The sequence below is a fragment of the Molothrus aeneus genome, chromosome 4 (assembly GCF_037042795.1).
Source record: "Molothrus aeneus isolate 106 chromosome 4, BPBGC_Maene_1.0, whole genome shotgun sequence".
NCBI lineage: Eukaryota > Metazoa > Chordata > Aves > Passeriformes > Icteridae > Molothrus > Molothrus aeneus.
In genome coordinates, this window is record NC_089649.1 from 58,136,694 (window position 1) to 58,151,597 (window position 14,904).

The 14,904-nt window shown below is 38.1% G+C and overlaps 1 protein-coding gene across 13 annotated transcripts in view; it reads left to right on the top strand.

The window, feature by feature from the left end:
• The window catches only part of LDB2 (LIM domain binding 2), a 213,919-nt gene that overhangs the window by 57,346 nt on the left and 141,669 nt on the right, over positions 1-14,904 (top strand). For 7 of the 13 annotated variants that reach the window (XM_066548591.1, XM_066548592.1, XM_066548596.1 and 4 more), the window contains one exon: positions 14,317-14,428. In XM_066548591.1, the coding sequence (XP_066404688.1) occupies positions 14,317-14,428 (112 nt within the window). The remainder of the gene's footprint in view (positions 1-14,316; positions 14,429-14,904) is intronic. The other 6 variants (XM_066548594.1, XM_066548593.1, XM_066548595.1 and 3 more) reach the window with 1 other exon arrangement.

Sequence of the window (14,904 nt, forward strand, 5' to 3'; positions counted from 1 at the left end):
CCTGTATCATCTTTTCACCCTGCATTTCCTAAGGATACATTTATTATCCCTGACTGCTGTGCCTATTATCATATGAACATTGTGGAACACCCTGCTTCCTTTTATGTTTGCAAGGCACTGCTGCTGATGGTCTGATAGGTTAGATATTTCCCTAGGACATTCTTTATTGTGAGACTCATCATGTACAACATAGACTGCACTTCTGTTTTCACATCCCATCTTGACCATTGCATTCAGTTGATATCTATATCTATCTGTATCTATCTATCTATATCTATATCTATATCTGTATCTATATCCATATCTATATCTATCTATATATATAATCTATATCTATATCTATCTATATCATCTATATCTATATCATCTTTATCAGCTATATCTATATCAATGTGTATCAGATTGTTCAACAAATGTGTATCAGCTCACAAACCATTTTATCTGCTGCATACTACATAATGCAGCTGAAAATATTCAGTATCTCTGCAGTTTCTAGGCCATGTGCCCTGGGCAGTTTGGTGTCACCTCTTTGACTGATTCTATTGAGTGCTTGGAATATTGGCAAAGGAATGAGGAGAGTACTGACAGTGTAATCCTGCTTGTGGTCCCTTCAGATCAAGGTGCATGAGTGTTTGCAGGGAGAGACAGGGAAGCTGCTTTGATTCTGTCCTTGTTCTGCAAGTCTATTGAGACTTCAGGATGTGAAGGCCTGTGATTGTCAGCTGTACTGGAGAGGGTTGAATCAAGTCAGAAGGAACTCAGTCCAGACCTGACTCCTGCCAGTTGCTGAGCCTTTCTGAACAAGTACATATACAGGAGTCTGAACAAGGAGCTGCTTGCTTAATTCAAAGTATATTTGATCCTCAGTACACTCCTTTGCCCTTGCTGATATGCCATGAGATACATGGTGGGCTCTGTGCTGACCTGGCAGCTGCTGCTGGGCTTCTTGCAGCTTTCAAATCTCACATGTGGAGGTTATAAAAAGTTCACATTCATTCTAGAATGCCTCAGGTTGGCGATAACTTGATTTGTGATTTTAAGAAACAGATTACCTAATCTAGGAGACACTACTACTGAAGCTGAGAGTATCAACAAAAATGTGTGTCTGTGCATCTGATTTTAGAAAAAAACTTTACCAACCAGAAAGTAGAACTAAGAGAGGAAGAGGGGAGAAAAAAAGAGTAATTTTGTTCTAGAGCAGAGAGGTGATCCTTCAGTGTGCCAGATAGAAATCAGATGTAAAATTCAAGTGACTGGGGAAGAACTCATTTAGAGGAGTAGAATCCTAAGAAGAGTCAGCACCTGAAGCCAGCACCCTCCGAAGGGCATCTTTGCTATTTTGATATAATATTTCATTGAGGACCTAGAGAGTGATCCAGCTACAACTGATTTTGTAGGTTCTGACAAAACATAGGGCAAAGAAATATGATAACATCTCACAGTGGTTGTCATTGCACGAGTAGAAAACAAGCTGCTTGATGTGGATCCATATATTCTGGGCTGAGCTTGACATAAGGTTCTCCTAGTCTAAGAAGGCATTAGCACTGAATCTTTTCTGATTTTCTGTCTCACTTTCAGATGACAGCTCCTCTGGCAGTTAACACATTCCCAGAAATGGAACTGTGTAGTTTCTTGGCTTTGTCAATGCTATTACTCCTGTCTCAGGCTCCTTGGTACTACGAACACTAATCTTTTAGGAAAGCTCTGAAATTATAGATGCTCTGGGTTTATGGCACTCCAGGGAAACACACTGTAATTAGAAAAAAAATTAAGGTTCTGAACATGACCATTGTATATTTTAGTTAGAAATGCACAGCTGTAATGAAACAGACAAACAATGGTATGCCCAAAGTATATTTTATTGTTAATATATGAGGATTTAGATTTTTGAAAATAGGTCTGAGCTGCTCGATAGGGACACTTCTGTGAGCTCCTGAAGTTATTTCAGTCTCCTCTGCAGCAACTTTGTCCATACTTATCCATGTTATGCAAAACTGTTTTCTTTCTTAAAATAGTTTTCTGTGTGTTTGAGCTTTCTCACAGATTCATATTCTTTCTGGTTTTAAACATTTTGTATCAACACTGGTAGGTTTTTTTAGGCTGTAGGTACACATATGTCTCTAAATCCTATTCCTTAGCTGGGGAGGAAGGAAACTGCTTTTTCAAAAGCTTTGCTTGCTCTTTGTCAGGAGATGCCTTCACCTGGCAGGCACTGAGGGTAAAAATCTACATCAGCGGTCCAAGGTGTCACTTGGCTCTGACTAATGTGAAAATGAAAAATCAGAAAGACACATTAGTCATTATTTCACAATGTAGCTTGCTGGCTGGCAGGAACACACCAAGAAAGACCCGAGTTTCAAAGCAAATTCACGTTTTCTGTAAGCAAGTTTTCTGAATTGTCACTTTTTTGCACTTCTTTATGTACTGCAACTTTACACAGAGAAATTTTGACAGCATTAGAAAAGAGGAAAGGCCAAATATCACTTCTAGCAAACTAAGAAATCTTAACTGAATCAGTTTTACTGATTTAACATGTCCACAGAGTCTGAAGTGATTGGTTGTAGTTCATAGGAGGCCACTGTTGTAATGAAAAGATGTTTAAAATTTCATTAAAAGTTTACAGGCCCAGAGGTGAGGCCCCAGTAGATTATCATATACAACATAAAGGCATATTAAAAAAAAAAAACCTAATACCTGTTATGAGCTTTCAACTGGATTGTATCAGGTCTCAGCTTCAAGGACGACCTTAGTGGGTGATTTCCTTGACATATGTAGCTCACACTTGACTTTGCTTACTTTGTTTAAATTTAGATTTATACATTTTTCATGTTTAAGCAGTAGGGTAGCTAGTAAATAGACATTTTTTGTAAGTAATTGCTCATGTTGTTACTAGTTGACTGACAGCAAATGAAATCCTACAAGGATTTTTATACATACTAGTGATAGTGATACAGCTAAGTGGCCACTTGGTAGGTGAAAGCTTTGTTTGTCTAGGGTTTTAGCATAATCATTAAATCACAGCTTTCTCTAATTGCTTCAGCTGCAGCCAAACTCAGTTGGATGGGATTCTGAAGCAAATGGAATTCTGTCACATTCAATATCAGTGTTTGCTTTATTAAATAGCATTTCTCTGGGGACCAGCATAGACTTTTGGAGTTTTTAATTTGTTACAGTATGTAGTAGCTGGCTTCTGTAAAGGAATTGTTCACCAAGCTGCAATTTTATTATTACTATTGATGCCTTTTTACTTTAAATGAGGTTGACAAGATAAGAGATGCCATTTAGAAGAAAGCTTTACTTACTTTCTTCGATGAAGACTGAGTTTTGAAAGGGAGCACTTCTTGGCATGCATAAATTCTCCCATTTCTTTTGAAGTGAAAATGTAAGGTAAATAATTAAAACAAACACACAAACCCACTCTGTTATCACAACCTCTGTGCTTCATTCTCTCTATATTTCTTTCAGTGCCTTTCAGTACAGTATACCCTTTGATTTAGCCACCGTAACAGCCTTGTCAGTGATCTGTTACACTGTTCTACAATATTATAGCAGCAATAACAGTAAAAGTTTTGATTCTAAGTAGATTTTTCATGGCGAGCAGGCAATTCAGACATCTCCATTTGAATCAGAATTTTAATTTGTAAATGCAAATGTCAGTTTAAAAAGTGCACTACCTTGTGCTTCTCACCACCAAAACTTGAAAACCATTGTGTACACTGAGAATATGCAAGTGTCTGGAGCCCAGCTCATCCTCACTTTGTCAAAGCAACCTGAACTCCTGATTATGTTCCTTTGTTAGCCAGATGTGGCTGTACCTGCCCAGCAGTGAGTGTTATGTGCTGGGAAGGGTAGTGCTACCCCACAGAAACAGAGCAGCTGAGTGATCTGAGGGCCACAGGATAATGCAGGAGAAATGTCAGTATTTGATTTGTGTTGTCTTGACCTGGGATTTCCTTATATTTCAGATTACCCAGGACATAGGAAGATATACATAAGCAATTCTGTCTCTAGCTTAATTGTATTTTGGGCAGGACTTTTGTATCCAAATACAGTATGAGATTAAAAAAAAAAAGGCTTGAGGGCCTTTATTTGCAACTATGGCTAGCTGGGGAGTAAAGTTAGGAAGCCAGGCAAATAATCACATCTTCTTCATTTAAAGTATTTCATACTGGCAGAAGTCTTTAACCAGTTCTCCAACTTCTGTCTGCCACTTGGAGCTTTTTATATGAAACAGCAGGAACCTGGCAGCCTGGAGATCTTTGAGAATTGTGAGCAGAAAACTTGAACATCATTTATAGGTTTTCCTGCCAAGACTGTAAAAATCTAGACAAAGTAGATACAGTTGTTTCATCCAGCTTTTCACGTATTTTTGTCCTTCACTAAGCTCTCAAAGCCTCAACCAGTTTTCTTTCTGACTTTTAAATTCTCAGTAGATATATAGAATAGGATTTATCTTACCTATCTTTATCCCTAAAAAAGTTACATGGCTAGACTGAACCATTCTCTAGGCTCCCTCTACAGACAGTGAAGAGACAGAGATCTGCAGGAGGCTTTTTATCTCACATGAATTTAGACAACTGTCTTGGGGTGAGATGAATCCCAGCCCTGTTGTCACCCTCTAGCTTTGATTCAGCAAATGTAACAAGTTCCATTTCCATGCTGGGATTTGGAGCCTTGTATAGAATATTCCAACACCTGATTTCCACTTAATTTAATGGAAAATGAATGCGTAAGTCTTTTAATTAGCTTTGAAAATCTCTGCCTTAATGTTTGATTAAGTTTGAATGCACATGTGTTTGTATATTTAAAAAATTGCAAGCCATAAATGTAGCTGTATTATTTTCAAATACCTGAGCATCTGATAACTGCAGCTGACCAGTGGTTCAAATGGCCACTGAAGATGAAACTATGCTGCATTGCTGAAAACTGGAAAAAGTAAATAGAGTCTAAAATATAGACTTAATAACTTAATACCTCAACGCTACCTTTTTTCTTATCTCTCTCTTAAGTAGAATTTAGATTCTGAAACACATTTAACACAGATAATATTTGTAGGTAGAGTGACATCACCAGCTGACAAAAATGACTGTGATTACCCATCCTAATAAGTACAGAATGCACACAGGAATTAACTTGGAGTGTAGTTTTGCTATAAAAAAGAAATAATCTTTTAAAAACTTCTACAAGAGTGGGGCTTCTGATATGGCTTAAATAAAAATTGTGAATGAACTTTTAAGGGACATAATTTGCAGGTCACTGTAACTCTTTTATGAAATTATTTTTTAATTACCACAGTGAAGTTTTTTGCTTAAAGAATATGCACTGTTTATGAAGCGAAGATAAAGAGGGATTTTTCTATTACCTATACATAACAAAGAACTCATATTTGTGCTTTACCATTGCTTCTTGACAAAATTTCTGTAGAGTGCCATAATGTTTACTTCTCTGTACTGTCTGGAATTATACAGTGCTTTACAATTTCTTTGGGTGATACCTGGACACCCAAAACCACAGTCATATTATTAAACAATTAAATGCAGCAATATATAATTTAAAGTATAGATAGGGTTGTAAATTTTAAAATGAGTGGTTTCTTCAATACTTCTTTCTTAATTGTTTTCTCTTTTTCTGACTAGTTGCTAAATTAAATTTTTGTGCATGAGATTACCTGTCCTCCAGAGGAGATGGGACACACAATACACTTGATCTTTTCCACTTCCTGTACCTTCCCAAGAAATAACAGCTCTTTGGCTAGAGCTGTCCATAATTTTGATATGCTCTTATCTGGTTGCAAAGCTTAATAGGAAGTTGTAATTTTGAGTTAATTAGACTTGCAGACTGGCAAAAGCATAGATGGATCTCAGCTCAGCAAAACATTTAAACATATCCTAAATTTTAAAAGTCTCTTGCTGAGTCTTAGCAAGAGTTTTCTCAAAGTCCTGTGGGGTAAAGTTGTGCTAGAGTTCTGTATAATGGGCTGGGCTGGAGGGGACCCTAAAGATCATCTGCTTCCAGATCCTCTGCACTTTTTACTGGACCACATTGCTCAGAGCTCCAGCCAGCCCAGCCTTGGACACTGCCAGGGATGGGGCATCCACAGCTGCTCTGGCCAACCTGTGCCAGTGCCTCACCACCCTCACAGTGCTAATTAAAACATGCTGGCTTTCAGTTTGGAGCCATTTCCCCTTGTACTATCACTACATGCTCTTGTAAATAATCCCTCTCAGGCTTTTTTTCTGTATGTAGAGATATGTATCTCCTCATCTACATGTCTTTTCAATCCATATAATCTTTTCTTATGATGAAATCAACTCTTTGTAGCTGCATTACCTAGCCCTTTCACTATTTGATACTTCTGCTCCAGAATGTAACTGGGAGGATGGCTTGTCTTACCTGTGTTTCCCTTTCCTACCTAGATCACCAGATTCACACAAGAATAAGGAAAAATACATAGCAGAATAAGTCTGTCAGCTCAGCTGAAGAGCCATGTATGACCTCTCAAAGAACAGTCTGTTGGATCATAGTTTAGACTGCAGTTTTCCAGAATCAGGGACCTCTGAAGGTCCCAGCTTTGTACTCGTCTCCAACGCCCGTGGTGCTTCTGTGAGACTGCAGTAATCAAAGGGGTGGGGAGAGTCCAGTGTGGAATGGAGGTGTCAAGGACTCTCCACCATGTTCCAATGTAGTATTTAGAAGCTGTCAGTAATAATTTTTTTCCCACTGTAATAAATGATAAAGGGATTTGTGTTCACTAAATTTTAGAGCCTTGGGAGTTGGTGCAGTTGGATAGATAGACCTAGAGAGACTCACTTAGTAATCTTGCTGGGAATATGAGTTTTTTTTCTGTGCCCTAGTGACACATAATATTTGATGGTCTATATTCACTCAGGGCAATACTAGGTATTGCCTTTTCATTGGAATAGATGGCATAGCAGCTTCCATTTACTCATAGAGATGGAAGTAAACAAGGTAAAAAAGAAACCAGGTCAAAATGTCAGAATAAAATAAGAACATTTGTATGGCTGACAGTAGTACATTAGATAATAGACACACTTAATATTCCATCTCTATAAACTATTCTCAAAGGCAGAGGCTGTGGGGTATTCTCTGGCAGAATAGAGAAATGTAACTGTGGTTCATTTTTGATAAACACAAAACTCAGGTCTGTGATTTGTCTGGAGTGATCATGGATTGAGAATATTACTAAGTAAATCTATTACTGTTTCCAGCCAGCCAGAGATATTTTCAATGCCTATTGAAAAAAGGGCTCAATTTTAAAACAATTTTGAATATTGATTTAGTATGCACCATATATATACCAAGTACTAACAGATAATCTGCTGTGGGTGGAAGTGTATAGCTCTGTAAAAACTGCACAATTTGGTTGTTAATGCCCAGTCTTTTTGTTCTCACAGCCAGAATATAGGTCTTCTCCCTGGAGACCAAGTGCAATCTATCCCATATATTTTAAAAGGACAAAAGAGCATCTTCTGCTGGTCAATGCTGATATTGCTGTGAAATCTCAAGGATGATGCCACATTGGCAGTAAGGAATTGGCAGTGGAGTATGTCTTAAGCCCAGCTTTACTGCTCTTTTCCCTCCCTTCTTTCTCCTATCCATTCGTGTGCACAAGTTTCAGGAATGGAAATAATGAATTCAAATTAAAGAAGCCAGTGAAATGACACATTTCACAAGTTAACTCCTTCTGCTCTGTACTGCTTACAGACAAGTATTAAACTGCAGTCTCCTGTCTGCTGCAGGTGAATAGTCAAACATGCAGAGAGTGGATATTTAAGAATTCATTTCTCTTTTGTCCACAAGCTTCAGTAAAATTTAAAGACTGACAAATAATAGGTTTTAGACCAGGCATTCTTCTCTGATTCTGTTATTAGACTGAATCAGGTATGTCTCTGTCTTATCCTTTCCTGACAACTTAAGTTAAAAATCTCTGTAATTTTAAGCACTACAATTTTAAAAGGATATCCAAATTGTTATACATGTGGCATCTGTGTAGATGGAAAAATCAGGTGGCTGAGATGTAGTGGAATAACTGTTCTTTTATAGCTGTGTGTAGACTGGTCTTGCTGTTTGCCAGCCTAGTGAGTATTTCCCACAAATACTCTAACAAAAGGTATCTAATTTGGGCATATGTTAGTGCAAGGGGTCAACTGTCCTTATGAACACAAGAAAAATATTAGTTGTCCTTATTTCAGTGTGAGCATGTTTCAGTTAATCTGGCAAAATTTCCCAGTGAGGACTTGCTATTTGTGACATAGAATTGACATTATCTCAAAGCACTATATCTGCAAAGCTGAGTTGTATGACAGTGTCATTACAGCACAGTGTTTTTGCTAAAATGATGCTGATTCTCACCTGCCTGGGTTCAGAGTGCAACAAGAAAATGGCATGGATCAATTTGTGTATTTTGCAAAGCCTCTCTCTTTTTCTATTATTTTTCCTCCCATTTGTATCTGAAATCAAATAATTCATGTTTGATTTTCTGTTGCCTGATAGTGTACTGATTTATAGGCAATAAAAATAAGATCCTTGATATATTAGGCATTTCTAGTGAATGTGTAAGAGTAACTCCCTATTATCGACCTTTCCCTGGAATTCCTTTGGATTTTTAAACTTACTCCAGATTTACATGAGAAACAGAGATGTTGCCCCCATTTTGCACCCCAGTCAGTCTCTCTGAGGAAGTATTGCTGTGAGGATCTGTTACATGACTATACTTTGCCTTTTCAGTTGAACAGAAACTTGGTGGTGTTTCTTTACTGTACAATTGAAGATAAGTTCCTAAGTGAAATGTAAACAATAGTTCAATTAATGATTAAGTGAGCTGAAGGACTGATATGTTTTGGGCACTGAGCAGAGTTTTGGCAAGAAGTTGCAAGTGTATAATGGAACAGAAAACTACTTATGACCAAAGCCAAGTCTTAAAATCTTTTAGCCAGGTTTACTACACATTGTTTGAGACATGGAATCCAGCCACACTAGTAAGTGAAATAAAAGAAAGCAACACCATTAAATTGTGAATAGGTGTGAAATAACGAATGGAAGGAATAGAGTGGGGCATTCCTGGCAGGGAAAGGGAGATGGAGATTCTGTAAATTACCACCAGGTGCAAGATTAAAGGTATATTTAATTCTGTGTAAAATATGCTTTATATTTGAAATAAAATAAATGAGATAGAATAACAAATGGAAAAACAATGGAAGAGGTTCTTAAAAACTAGCCCTGAGTAACCAGATTGGTCCTCTTTCTCAAGTACTTTTACTAACTATAGGGGACCACATATTCTTAGCAAGGATACTGGGGAAATAGGAAAGGTGTGCATGTTCTTGTATAACAGACAGCCATATATGGGTTTGCCACCTACATACATATGAGCATTCCACTCTTTCACTCTGTTCATACTGTTTCCAGGAAAGCCAATCATGGACTCAGTATCTGTCGTCCACACTGGATGTATACAAATAGCAGAAAGCCCTATGCCAGATTATAAAACCATTGTGCTTTGCAGGGCCAGACCTACAGATGAGTGCTCAAATTTCCAAATCTACACAATTAAGATATATAGATCCCTATTAATTTGTTACTCATTTGTATCAGAATCTTAAATATATTAGGTAGAGACAATATTGGTCTAATTTAAAACTAATGGGGAAATTATTGATTTCTTGTATTTGGACATTTTATTTAACATGGTTTTTCCGTTTGCTTTGAGTATAGACTTCAATGTCAGATTTTTTTTTAACCTGTGAGTTTTGTAATCTGTAATGTCTGTGGAGTTTTTCCAGGTGTATTTAATGGCACAATCTTATCTTGAACTGCATTTTGAAAGCTCAAGTGTAGTTTAATTTGCTGGGAACAGGAGGAGGGAAGGAATGCTGTTCTTTCCTTAGGGAGACAGCAGTTCCTTGTGCAACATTAACTTAAAAGAATATGAGACACATATATGTTGCCAACAGGAATGTAGATGTATAGAGTTCTGAAAATAGTAAGTGTCAATAGGGAAGGGTTGCAGATGCCAGAAGAAAAATGTAAGCTCCCAAGTGCACACTCTCTTTTTATTTTTGCCTTGTCCAATGCCAAGATTGACATTAAAATTCAGGTTTTCCCTAAAAAGTGATTATTTAAAAAAAAGTCTGACTTCAGAACAGATGTGTTTCCTGCGTGTATTCAGAATTGTATTTATTTGTTTCCGTAACTCTGTTTGAATGTACTGTTTTCACCTGTTAGACATGTGCAGCCAAAAGCAGTGTGAGGGAGAAACCACATTGAGGTTCTCACTGGGCGTGAGCTGTGGAGCTGCTGTACAGGGGCAGCTCTGCCCGAGGCTCGTGGGCAGCAGGATCTCTACACCCGCTCCCCTTGGGAACACAGCAGTTGTGCTCTGCAGCTCTTTCCCCTCTGCAAAACACTAGCCTAGAAATCTGTAACAGGGCATTAATCCACTTAACCTGCACTGGCAGCAAACTGAACCAATTATTACTTCTATCTGTGTTAGCCACCAAGGACGAGTGTTCACTCTTCTTTATAGCAATCTTTTCATATAGTTGAGGACTGTCATCATGTTCCCTGTGAGTTTCTTCTGTCTTACACAAAACACAGCTAGATCCTACTACCTTTCTTCCTTTGAGTCTTTTGGGGTTGGTTGCATGTGTCTTTAGACTCATTTATTGCTGTGGTTCTCAGCTAATTCCTTTAAGAGTGGGTGGCCCAGACTGGGCCATAGTACTCCAGAAGTGGACAAGCTATTGCAGTTGAAGTCTTCCCAGAGATGTGTTTGCTGGGTGGAAGGGTATTGTATCTAAGACATTTCCTTTATTCCCAAGAGCAATTGACATATTTGCTTCGTGATCTGGACCGTTTTCTACAGTACTGCTTAGTCAGTTATTCCCCATTTTGTTTTTGTACTTTTGTCACTTTACTTTATTGAATTTCATCTTCATTTCAGGACATTTCTCCAATCTATCAAAATAATTTTGAATTCTGCTTCTGTCCTGCAAGATATCTGCATCCTTTAAAGTGTAATTTCATGTACTGACTTTTTATGTCAGTCCATTCTGCCTTCCAAGTTATTAAAAATAAAGGAATTTGAAGAAAATGCCATAGTCTCAGTTGGCCTCATATTCCAGTTGCAAGATCTATCACAGGCAAATGGAAAAGCTTCATTTAGCTTGCAGACTCTTAATCATGTAAGTGTGTAAGGTGTAAAGAAGAACCCAGCTTGACTCTCAGATCACACAGTGAACATACGGGACTTTTAGATGGAAGGGGAAAAAGAACATCATTGTACTTAAAATCTGATTACCTTTGCCAAAGAAAATCAGAGTCAGGAAAAAATATTGAAACAGTAGGATTCCATTTACTTGGAGACCCTATTCAGACTTGAGCCATGCTTCAAATTACAAATAATACCAGGGGTGGAGGGGATCAGAGGGAACAATGACATTTGTGGAAGAAGTAGTTTTGCTGCTTGGGTACGTGGCCACAGCAGCACGGCATCTTCACTTCTGACCCAACTTGCTGGCTGTGTCTGCCCTCTTCTCTCCTGTGACCCATTCCTTAAGTTTATTTTAATACAAAATATTTTTAGAGAATTAATATTTTTTTGGTTATGTTTAGGCCATTATTTCAGTGTTTGAGCATGTGAGTGCACTACGTGAAAGGGAGGTTGCCATGGTAATTTCTCATTATTGTTGAATAGAAAAATAATTACTCTGGCGAAATCCCCCATAACCTGTCAAAGCATAAGTTAAAGATGCCTGAGGGCAGTCTTGCCTTCACCATCCACTTTTTGCAAAAAAAAAGAAATAAAAAAAGAAAAAAAAGGGTTTTTTTTAATAACGGGATCCTATTTTGGTTTGGCTGGGGACACCTCATTGGGTTTTGTTCACATTTGTCTTTGAGAGTAGGTGGGCCCACCTGTGACAAGGGTGGGGCAGAAAATTAATCAGCAGGGCATTTCAAAGGTTGACAAGATATATATACTCTTTTTTAAGGATGGGTTTTCTTTCTGGGGGTAGGGTGTTGCATTTTATATTTTTCTTTCTTTCTCGCCTAAAATATGCAAAAGCTTAAGATAAAGACTTTGGACTGTGTTCAAACTTGAGAGAGTCTGGATATTTCATCTGACCAGGGAGGGAATCCACAGTAATTCCATTTCCACATTCTTCTTGCTTTCAAGACTGCTTGGGAGCCAGCATGAGTGCAGATATGTGTGGTTTTGAGGTGAGGCCCTGCACTTTCCCTGCTCTTCTCTATCTTTCCCACATGCAGTTAAGTCCTAAGCATGGCATGGCTATGCCATGCTCTCCTTTGTGTTCCCATGTCATTGGATGCTACAGGAGTAGCTCCAGTGATACCCAACATTAACAAGAGCTGCAAATGTGGTGTGTGGCATTGCTGAAATTCTTCCTTCCCTATGACAAGTATGTCCAAAAGGTTAAATGGTACTGCAGCCTCTCTTTAGTCAAATGGCAGAGTGGGAGCTCATAGCTACTCGTTGGACAATACACCCTGCTATGGGCTTGTAATGCAACCCCCAGGTTGTGCTGAGTGCAGGGCCCTGTGCAGGAGTGTGTTGAACACCTGTGAGTGTTTCATGCTGCCCACTGTGTGTTTCATCCTGCCCACTGTGTGTTTCATGCTGCCCACTGTGTATTTCATGCTTTCTGTTGTGGCTGCTTGGCTGCTCAACACAGCAGCATTTGCACGTGGGAACACTTATCAGGTTTACACCAGGAAAGAACAACAGCTCTCTGTGACAGCAGATTTCTGAGATGTGGGGACAGCTTTGATACCTCTTTGTGTGACTGAATGGCAGGGCTGTATGATCCTGTCACTGCCAGGTTGGATGAGCCTTGGCAGGGAAAGTGTATTACAGGCTCTGACTCAGACAAGAAGTCTCTCTAGGGTCTCTGGAAGGAACCAGATTGTTAAAACCTGTCCTTACCATTTCTCCATTGGATGCTTGACAAAAAATCAAAGTGAAATTGAGAGGAATATATACCTTGCTTAACATTTTGGAGCGAAATCCAAAAGTAACATCATCAGGAAATACAGCAGCAGAACTAAAATCCCCAGATTGCTCTGCATGTGTACATAATGAATATGATAGATGCATATTTTCTTTTAAATTGGCATTTTATCTCAGGATCTTTTTCCTGTGAAGCAAACATTTGTTTGCTTCATCTCTGGCCTAATCTATATTGCTCAGGCATTAAGAGGTGCTCAGACCTCACTGCTCAGTGAACCTGGCCTTGCTCACTGGAAAGGGAGGTACTGAGTGGGATAGAGTGGCTCTGAGGAGTGCAGCCAGGGCATCTTCAGAAGTGTATTTCCAGCTTTGTTACTGACCTTGTGTGCTACAAGCCTTGGGGCCTCAAAGGAGCAGAAGAGACTGAACCAAAAATTTTGAATCCAGCTATTAAATATAACCATAGCTTTCAAATGAAACAGTCGGTGGGTTTTGTGTTGCCCAACTTCTATAAAATCCTTGCAAGCTGGACCACTTGCTCAGGTGCTAGACATTGAGGTGTGTGCCTGTTGTTGATCATCCAGGTCTGAAAATGCCTGGTTCAATTGATAAAGTCAAGGAACTTCCTGTAGTGCTGTGTTGGTATATGTTTTACATTGTTCACTATTTTAATAATTGCCCTGTTCCAGCTATGTGTATTACTCTAAGTATGCACAAGTCATCTTAAATTTTTTTTCCACTGCTTGTATCACACTTAAAAGTGAAGATTTCTCACAACAATTACATTTAAGTAACTAGCTGGTATTTAATCAACCTGAAGTATTGTATTTATATTAAATTCATTGGAGTTGAATGGCCATTATATTTCGTTTCTAAATAACTTCCTTGTCATCTTGTGCTGATGATGAGGTTATGTAACATTATAGAATTAGGTATGGAGGATTTTTCATTACCAGGGCCAAGCATTTGAGACACACAGCCCAGAAAAGGAGGGAAAACTCATAATTGCTTTATTTGCAACTGATATATAATGCCATATTTAACATTTGGAGAAAAAATGTTATGGAAAAGAAAGTTTTTACATATTTAGTATGCTAGATAAAATGAAAGTTTATTATACAGTAAATTAAACACTTCAGGTTTTTTTCCAAAATTAGAACCACAGCTTTATCTAGGAAAAATTAGTTTGAAATATCGTATAGACATCTGTACCCCAAAACCACAGGTGAAGGAGCCAAACTAGGTGTGATCCTGTTGAATTTCTTTTACAACAGATGAACATATTTTCGTTTTGCCTCCTGTTAAGTGAATGATCTGTTGCTTCCTAGGATAGTGACAACCTCTGGTGGGATGCCTTTGCAACTGAATTTTTTGAAGATGATGCAACCTTAACACTTTCATTTTGTTTGGAAGATGGACCAAAGCGATACAGTAAGAAATGTATATTTTTTGTTCTAATGTTAAGTATGAGTTTTGAAAAACAGTTTATCTGTACAAGACAGATGCAATCCTGTCAATGACAAAGTCACTTGTGTATATTCAGTGACTATTAAGTTACATTAAAGAATTCCATGAATTGGGAATCCATTTTTTATGGAATTCCTCTGAGTTTTATTACATGAAAATAAATTATTTCCTAGCAGAATGAAGCAAATAATGAAATATAATCTTTGGATTTTTTTTAAATTAGTGGGCTTTGTGGCTGTGCTGGCACTCTTTGGTAATTTGTCTTCTGAAAAAAATCCAAGTATTGAGTCTTGTGGGCAAAATCGTTCACAGAAAGGGAACTTTATGGCAAATATCAGTATTATTGCTGGAAGGGCCTCCAAAATTAAAGAGGGATCAGAAAAAGAACAAATTAAAATGTATATCTTTGCTGATGTAGATAAGTGTTATTCCATCAACAGTGTGGATCT